Consider the following 9828-nt stretch of genomic DNA (forward strand, 5'->3'; position numbering starts at 1 on the left):
GTCGCCTATGGGCACAAACCCACCGTCGCTGGACCAGACAGGACTGGCAAAAAGTGCTCTTCACTGACGAGTTGCGGTTTTGTCTCAGCGGGGGTGATGGTCGGATTCGCGTTTATCTTCGAAGGAATGAGCGTTACGCTGAGGCCTGTACTCTGGAGCGGGATCGATTTGGAGGTGGAGGGTCCGTCATAGTCTGGGGCAGTGTGGTAACATCTCACAGCAAGAACTTGCAAATCTGGTGCAGTCCATGAGGAGGAGATGCACTGCAGTACTTACTGTAGCTGGGGCCACACCAGATACTGACTTACTTTTGACTTGACCCCCCCCCCCCCCACACCTTTGTTCAGGGACACATTCTTCCATTTCGGTTAGTCACATGTCTGTGGAACTTGTTCAGTTTATGTTTCGGTTGTTGAATCTTATGTTTATACAAATATTTACACATGTTAAGTTTGCTGAAAATAAACGCAGTTGACAGTGAGAGGACGTTTCTTTTTTAGCTGAGTTTGTGCTTGTATATACAGTATGTGTATTGAGTGCTGATAAGTTAAAAGCTGTGAACAACTTAAGACATGGGAATTGTGATTTCGAAGGCTGTGTTTAGGTTAGACAAGTATAGTCATCGCTTGATGTTTGAAGTAGCAGGTGACTGCCAAGAATATGTGCAAAGATACCCATAGCAAGGGAAAAGTATGCATTTTAATCTGAACTGTTGAACTGGCACCACATTTAAACAGATTGTGCACTCATGAGAAGTCCTGACTCTCTAGATTCCAATTTCACAGTGGACTGTCAGAACAGGTCACCAGACTTTGATACTGTAGGTCAATGTTGTAACTTGCAGTATCGATGAACTGAGCTTTGCTCCCACAGTTCAGTATGGATTTGTCAGACATAGTCTGCCTACAGTATTCATCTGAACCACTAAAATGTTGTGGGGAAATGAAGCCCAGGTTGTCTAACAACCTCAACAACTAAGTGATATTTTAGGGTACGCAAATGCTCCCTATATAGTGATGTTTATTTACAAAATCAATCAGTTTTGCAACACATTCATTGTGATTGCCAACACAACTTACCCTAACAATTTTTATGGACGACATATCAAATGATGGAATTCTGGTGAACATCCCCTTTAAGTCCTTTTTTCCCCTCCTTTCTCCACAGGTTGCTATAGGTAAGATGTACCCGACCCAGAAGACTATTGTTGAGGGGTAGGGGTCGAAGAGGAACCCACCGATGGGCATTGATGGAGTGTCTCAGAACGAGAGGAAACGATGCCCAAGAGACCATGGGAGACGGAGCACTGAACCGCGACCTCACTTTCCCTTTCACACGGAAGCTTTATTTTCCCACGCCCTCATTGGATGGATAGGGGGAAAGCCTATGGGTTGGGCCTACTTTGTCCGACATCAAATTGTCCTTTTATCTCTAGACCAGTGTTCCCAACTCTCCACATTTTTGTTCTAGCCCTGCACTGATACACATGATTCAACTAGACAGGGACTTGCTGATGTATTTGATTATTTTAATGTGTCAGAGCAGCCCTAAAACAGAAATGTGGACTATTTAGCGTTCCCCACGAGAGGGTTGGGAAACACTGCCCTAGACATTTCGTGATGGACTGTCGTAGATCTGAAAGCATCAGATAGGCATTAGAAATAAAAGTAATAATGCCACCTAGCCTTTTGGTAGGCAATAGAGATTCTACCATATTGCTCACACCTTTACACACACACACACACACATATATATATCTATCTATCTATCTATCTATCTTTCTGGTGGGAAGAGGCAAGGGGATGGTTGATTTCCGACTTGGCAACTGTGCAGCGTTGACGACGTTAACGATTGTCCTTGGTCACTTTATACTGTACCCTCTTCACCATACTACAGTAATGAGCTTATTTTGGGAGCTGTAAGAGTTGTAACAGTGCCACGGTGTACACATGGCCTTGATTCCCTTGTTCTATTTTTCTATTGTGTGTTGTATATATGATTTGTCGTCATATAAGATGGTGTATAAACAGACTGAAGATTTGCAGATCTCAATCGCATTATTGTCTCCATACTCTTTAGTCATGACTCCGTTGGTCGAGCATGGCACTTGCAACGCCAGGGGTCATGGGTTAGATTCCTGCTGATGCCCCCCATACATCAAATGTATGCATGCATGACTGTAAGTTGCTTTAGGGAAAGGGGGATGGATAACTAGTCAGTTGTACAACTGAATGCCTTCAACTGACGTGTCTTCCGCATTTAACCCAACCCCTCTGAATCAGAGAGGTGTGGGGGGCTGCCTTAATCAACATCCACGTCTTCGGGGAACACTGGGTTAACTGCCTTGCTCAGCTTTATGACACTATTATTCTATTATGACAAGTCTTACAATGCATTAAAGCTGCATCATAATGCATTACACGTGGAGGCTTTAATTATACCTGGAGGCAAATAATGGAAATGGGTGATGTTCCACATGATTTGAAGAAGGCAGTGAATTGGAGTTGGGTGAGAGGATGAATGTATCCCTTTTTGTTGGTTTTAGATAAGCAGTGACCTAGTTAGTAGACGGAGACTGGTAAAAAGATTCTATTAACACACAAGGATCAAAGTTGAAAGCTCCCGCATATGTCATCTCCAAATATCTTATCTACTTCTGATCAGTGTTTTAGGGTGATCAACAAAAACTGTTTTGAAGCACATGAACATCAAGGAAGGGTTCAAATATGTTTTAAATAATTTCAAATACTTTATCTATGCTTGATTGAGCTGGCCTAGCTTAATGGACCAATAGAATAGTACCAAATGGCAAGTCCCGACCATCTGGCATTCCAGGCAGGCTGCAGTGAACACTCAAAGTATTTTAAAGATTCCAGATAGAATTTGAACCCAGGAAGCATCACTAAGACAACTGGGACTGATTACTTTGAGAGGATACTTGATAATGACAGTTTAGTCATCATGTCATGTACTGTTTAAAAGAAAGAACATTCCGCATTTAAAACATTTTGTCCATTTCATTGGTTCATATACAGTTGAAGTCGGAAGTTTACATACACCTTAGCCAAATACATTTAAACTCAGTTCACAATTCCTGACATTAATCCATGTAAAAATTCCCTGTCTTAGGTTAGTTAGGATCACCACTTCATTTTAAGAATGTGAAATGTTAGAATAATAGTAGAGAACTATTTATTTAAGCTTTTATTTCTTTCAACACATTCCCAGTGGGTCAGAAGTTTACATACACTCAATTAGTATTTGGTAGCATTGCCTTTAAATTGTTTAACTTGGGTCAAACGTTTCGGGTAGCTTCCACAAGCTTCCGACAATAGGTTGGGTGAATTTTGGCACATTCCTCTTGACAGAGCTGGTGTAACTGAGTCAGGTTTGTAGGCCTCCTTGCTCGCACACGCTTTTTAAGTTCTGCCAACAAATTTTCTATGGGATTGAGGTCAGGGCTTTGTGATGGCCATTGCAATACCTTGACTTTGTTGGCCTTAAGCCATTACTCTTGGGGTCATCGTTAATTTGGAAGACCCATTGGCAACCAAGATTTAACTTCCTGACTGATGTCTTGAGATGTTGCTTCAATATATCCACATAATTTTCCAGCCTCATGAAGCCATCTATTTTGTGAAGTGCACCAGTCCCTCCTGCAGCAAAGCACCCCCACAACATGATGCTGCCACCCCCGTGCTTCACGGTTGGGATGGTGTTCTTTGGCTTGCTAGCCTCCCCCGTTTTTCCTCCAAACATAACGATGGTCATTATGGCCAAACAGTTCTATTTTTGTTTCATCAGACCAGAGGACATTTCTCCAAAAAGTATGATCTTTGTCCCCATGTGCAGTTGCAAACCGTAGTCTGGGTTTTTAAGGCTGTTTTGGAGCAGTGGCTTATTCCTTGCTGAGCGGCCTTTCAGGTTATGTCGATTATAGGACTTGTTTTACTGTGGATATAGAAACTTTTGGACCTGTTTCCTCCAGCATCTTCACAAGGGCCTTTGCTGCTGTTCTGGGATTGATTTGCACTTTCCGCACCAAAATACGTTCATCTCTAGGAGACAGAACGCGTCTCCTTCCTGAAGTGGTATGATGGCTGTGTGGTCCCATGGTGTTTATACTTGCTTACTATTGTTTGTTCAGATGAGCGTGGTACCTTCAGGCGTTTGGAAATTGCTCCCAAGGATGAACCAGACTTGTGGAGGTCTACATTTTTTTTCCTGAGGTCTTGGCTGATTTCTTTTGATTTTCCCATGATGTTAATCAATGAGGCACTGAGTTTGAAGGCCTTGAAATACATCCACAGGTACACCTCCAATTGACTCAAATTATGTCAATTAGCCTATCAGAAGCTTCTAAAGCCGTGACATGATTTTCTGGAATTTTCCAAGCTGTTAAAAGGCACAGTCAACTTAGTGTATGTAAACTTCTGACCCACTGGAATTGTGATACAGTGAAATAATCTGTCTGTAAACAATTGTTGGAAAAATGACTTGTGTCATGCACAAAGTAGATGTCGTAACCGACTTGCCAAAACTATAGTTTGTTATTAACAAGAAATTTGTGGAGTGGTTGAAAAATGAGTTTTAATGACTCCAACAAGTGTATGTAAACGTCCGACTTCAACTGTATTCAACAGCCCAATTGATGTCATGTCTAGTGCATGAATCGCAGGATACCGTGTTGCACTGTTACATCAACATACAGTACATGTACCATTTTAAGATGGAGATAAACGTTGCATTTTCACATTGTCTATAATCTGTACATTCAGTTCAGTAGGCCAAGAGTCTAAGACTGGACAGTTACATGAACAAGTACATGAACATGCTGTGCAAACTCCAGACCTCAGTTCAAATACTATTTGAAATGTTTTCATATTTGAACACTGAACAATGTTGTCCGGAGAGATTCTTATCACTACAGAGCTGCAGCCTGGAAACCAGCCATTCTCTGTTGACAGAGTAAACTCCACGTGATTTGTTGATTTGCCTCTTGAACTTTGGTCAGAGGACAGGTACGCTATGGGACAACAACCCTGACAACCACCGAGTAGTACTGCACTAAAGGGTACATGACAGGCCAAACAAGGGAAGTGACATCACTGGCATCAGTAGTGTGCTGCTCACATACCCACCAGCAGTATTCCAAACACACTGGGAATGTTCTGACTGTAGAGAAAGCAGTGGAAGAGTTTTGATAAGGTGGTGTCATCATAGAGATTCTATGTAATTATATGGATGTCATAATGTCAAATAAGTTTTACATTAGATGTATTACAGATGAATGTAACTGGCCTATGTATGACTTAATAGCTATGTAGATGTGTAATATACGCTTTATAATATGATAAGCAGTTGACGTAAAGCATGACCAAGTTCCACCCCCGAACATGTAGAATATATACAAATCAGTCATAGCTTTAATTTGGACAGCAAATGCTGTCTGCCAACGGGCACTGTGACATGCTAACATATAGAGCTCTGTTCTTCTCATTAATTGAGGGAAACCAGTGCGCTACAGAGAACAGTAAATAGTATAATATGTGCCACGAACCTGCAGCCTCTTGGACCATTTTATTCAAATCAAAGTGTATTGGTTGTGTATACAGATTTGCAGATGTTATACCAGGTGCAGCAAAATGATTATGTTACTAGCTCCAACAGTAGAATAAAAAACATGAACTGGCACACACCCAGAAAAATGATTTTGTGTGGAGATGCTGACTGATGGCGAATTAACTATAAACTAGCTCCAACAGTGCAGCAGAATGTCTCGCAAATACAATACAAACACACAAATAATCAAAAAAGATATCAAGAATTGACCAGCCCAATTAACAATCCGGTGTAGATATTCACTGTTCAAGATCTACAAGCCTTTCACTGTGTAGCCATCCACACCAATATAACAGATTGCTCATTCTTCTTTCCTTGGTGTCCATGGGAGAACAAACAATAATTAATATGGTTCGTGGCAGAGAACTCTGGCTGATTTAGCTTCTCACATGATTTTATAACTAGGATAAATCACACATTTTCAAACTGCAATATTCTGGGCCCTGAATCAAAGGCTATGACTGAAATGGTACACTACTTAAGATCAGCCATTCCCTTTAGTGCAATGCTTTGGACCAGAGATCAAAAACATTGCACTATAGGTCAAAAGTAGTGCACTCTTTAAGAAATAGGCTGCCACAAGTTTAGCATTATCTTTTACCGTTGATTCACATAGGATTAGGTGGTGCACACTGTATGAGTTGACTATATGAAGTACAGTGCCCGGCGCTTATAAGTATGACAATGTGTACAGTGCCAAGGACATTGTACATTTAAGGATGTTTACATCACGTATTCTATGCTTTTCTTTTAGCACTAAATTGATTATTTGATTCAGTCATATTAGCGGAGTGCACTGTACTGCAATTGTTAATATGGCAGAGAACATTCACAATGATGAAACTGATTAACACAACACAATTCATAAAAATATCTGAATTCATAAGTCATTACAATTCACAACTCAGCACACACAGTAGGATAGCTCTCCTGATTAGATTACATGATATGCAAATATTATGTAGAACAGGTGAACTCCCCTTTGCTTATGGGTATTTGTACTGTCATGTCTCTTAAAATACTTAATTGGCAGTCTTTTAGTATGGTCTTGGGTCTGTGCAGTCCCCACTGGCAGTGTAGCTGATAAATGTTCATCGGTCATTCACAGATGCTAATGGCAATTCTTGTGTTATGAAATGCTGTTCCAGAAGAGGTCAGAATACTCAACTGGACAGATGCAAACTTGGCAACGCCATGTTTTACTTTTAAAAAGGATGGATCTGAGTGGTTCCCTTTTTTGGTTCAAAGTCAGCACATCAATCTTCAGTAGGCCTAAAGTCATAACAATCATTATGAACGCATAACCACCTCGATAATAACACGGTGGGGCCGGATGTAAAGGGGAAAATGCTAACTTTATTGAAAAGTATATATCAATCCACGTGATAGAGAACAACTTCCTAAGAACACTTGTTGAACGACACCAACTTTACGCACGTGCACAAGAGCGCGTTTTAAGTGGCGTGAAATGCCGCGCTCTCGTAGGTCACCATACCTGTACAGTGATACTTCAAGGTATAGTTTTGTCCATTGTTGTTATCCCAAAACTCGCCCTGGTCATTCCTGATGTACACGGCGAAGTGCACCGAGGAAGTTGGGTCTAGGAACGGAGGTGTGTACAAGGTAAAGGTATAACGCTCACCGACAATATTGTCATCCACAGGCATGGGTATCGCCTGCGCGTCCACGGAAGACAGCCACTCGTTGAACGTGTACCTCACACCAACTTCCCTCTTACAACAACTTTGAATATTTGTCCGAATCTGCCCACGGACGTCAAAACGGGTGATGGTCACCTTCTCCAGGTTGACGTGGCGCTGCAATGCCGTGGTTTCAAAATGTTCAGACTCAACTGGCATCTTGAAAGTTGGGACGAGACGATCCATGGTCAAGGTGGATTCAAAGTGTATGCACAGGTCCCCAATTGGATACTCTCGGTCCTGCAGTTGAGGGGGAAAGCTCTGCAGTCTTGAAAATACCTTGGACGGGATTTGCGGCTCTTCTGTTGTGCTGAAGTGCTTCACACTTGCCAAATCAAGCCCCATGGAGTCTGCGAACTTCACTCGTTTTCGGCCGTTCTTGGCTATTTCTTCAAAAAGCGTAGCCTGCTTTTGGTACGCGGGCAGGGATTTCGCTCTTCGCCTGTCTTTCATACACATTTCTAGCGGTTCCAATAAGCCTTTTTTCAACTCATCATTACCATTCTCCGTTGGCTCCTCATCAATTCCCGATAGCATGGTTTTACCTGAATTCGGAGAACACTGTTTGGAATCAAGCAGGAGGCCTGAATCAGACATATTGGTAATGCGTGCGTTATGAATAAACACCGGAACAGTTCCAATGATGAAGTTTACATTCCCATGGAACTTCTCAGTTTGTGTGATACGCCCATTTAAAAGCTGATCATCCAACTCTGCCTGTTTCTGTGTTCAGCATCAGTCTTTGGAAAGTAATGCAATCTCATTTCACGTCATTGCAACGTAATAGAGAGCACTATTCGATGTGGTAAAAAGAGGCAATGGAATGATGACGTTTCATTGACCAACTTGGCTTGCATTTAACTAATCTGATGAACAAAGTGGATATTCGTCAAATCCGTCATGATTTATGTATTGTAACATGCCCACAATGTGCTTAGCTAAGTCCGATTTGGATATAGTTGGCTGTTTTTGCTGCATAACGTGAAGAAGTTGTCACTTTTCACGTTTAGAAGAAGTGACTGCAGTTTGTATAAGCTAACATGCATAAATCTTTGATGGTAGTAGTCAAAAGTCGTTTTGTAATGCAGTTGATTGGTAAGGATGACAAACTTGTTTTGGGGTTGACATCCATACAAGCATTATGCTCCGTTTTGTACCTCAACATAGTGTGAAATACACATAAACAATAGCCTAAATGTAGGTTCATTTTGCTGGGGGTAATGAGGAGATTCAGGATCTTTCCCCCATGGCCCTTTCCCCCACATATTTATATGGCAATTCCGATGTTTTTTGTAGGCAGTAATGGTGTTTTTGTCTGTTTTTTCAAAAAATATATATAAACACCAAGAAATAAGGTTTGTGGTAACACAGGCTTAGGCGATCTTATACATTTTGTTATATTTATGTGCTTGTTTTGATTGGATAAATGCTTAAAAATTCACATAAAGTTATGTTAGCTGGTGAAGATTATCTCATAGAACAAAACCTAACTTTGTACATTTTTAAGCATTTATCCAATCAAAACAAGCACACAATTCCTCAAGGTTATCTTAACTGGCTGATATTATCTAATTGAACAAAACTTATAAGATCTCCTCAGACCTCAGACTTTCTTTTCAGCATTTCCCAGAACCCCATTCATTTCCCCCATAGGAATGGATGAGCGAACCAGAGGTAACTAATTTCTGTTTTTTAGGACTATAAGCTGGCGAGCTCTATTCAAGCTTACAAACAGCTCACCTGCAGACATTTTGTGAATTTTAAAGCATTTATCCAATCAAAACATGCACATAAATGCTTCATAATTCATAAAGGTCATGTTAACGGACTGATATTATATCATAGAACAAAACGTATAAGATCTCCTAAGCTTACAAACAGCTCACCTGCACAGCACGCTGGAGCGTGTGCTGAAGACGCATTAGGGTATTGGGCTATGAAGTAACAAATTATTAATTATCAAAATTGACATTATTCAATATTAACAAATTCATGTTTTAATGCCAACATCTACATGTAGTTTGGTGACAATATAATACTGTAGGCTATTTTTTGCATCAGAAAATAAATAGACCCACATTCGAGACCCTTTCAAACCCTTGATATGAAAATAACCTAGTAACCTTATAAGCATAATAAAATAGGCCTATACTTGTTTGTTGCTCATGAAGAATCATTACTGTGATTTCAGCCACAAAAACAACTAAATTGCATTGATAAGTGATAGCCTTCTGTAGTTCCAGTTGCATCACAGTAGACAAAACCTGTCACAAAATCCATATAGGTCCTCTGCACGGACATCATACCATGGCATTTGGTTCACTTTGTTGGATTTTTCACCATATTTGTCCAAGCAAGTGGTAATATCTGTTAACATCAACAGCATCTAGATTTTCAAATCACGCATTTCATTAAAATGCCTATATTGTTTATCTGTGTAGATGATATCACATCACATGTTTCATCCAGAATATGAAAGTGACAAGTTTCCCCCTCATTCAAATCT

At 40.6% G+C, this 9828-nt stretch overlaps 2 protein-coding genes across 3 annotated transcripts in view; one reads left to right on the plus strand and one right to left on the minus strand.

Moving 5' to 3' along the window:
• The window catches only part of LOC129822811 (LYR motif-containing protein 4B), an 83520-nt gene that overhangs the window by 66375 nt on the left and 7317 nt on the right, over positions 1 to 9828 (plus strand). Inside the window, exon 3 of one of the 2 annotated variants that reach the window (XM_055881237.1) lies at positions 1168 to 2046. The exons of the other annotated variant lie outside the window; for it this stretch is intronic. Within the exon in view, the coding sequence (XP_055737212.1) occupies positions 1168 to 1218 (51 nt within the window). The 3' untranslated portion in view covers positions 1219 to 2046. Of the gene's footprint in view, positions 1 to 1167; positions 2047 to 9828 lie in introns of those variants that run through there. 2 annotated transcript variants of the gene reach the window in all.
• LOC129822809 (protein phosphatase 1 regulatory subunit 3G-like) lies at positions 5544 to 8048 on the minus strand. Its single transcript, XM_055881234.1, has one exon. The coding sequence runs from the start codon at positions 7917 to 7919 to the stop codon at positions 7077 to 7079; it is 843 nt and encodes a 280-aa protein (XP_055737209.1). The 5' UTR covers positions 7920 to 8048; the 3' UTR covers positions 5544 to 7076.

Source organism: Salvelinus fontinalis, chromosome 25, assembly GCF_029448725.1.
Source record: "Salvelinus fontinalis isolate EN_2023a chromosome 25, ASM2944872v1, whole genome shotgun sequence".
NCBI classification, from domain to species: domain Eukaryota; kingdom Metazoa; phylum Chordata; class Actinopteri; order Salmoniformes; family Salmonidae; genus Salvelinus; species Salvelinus fontinalis.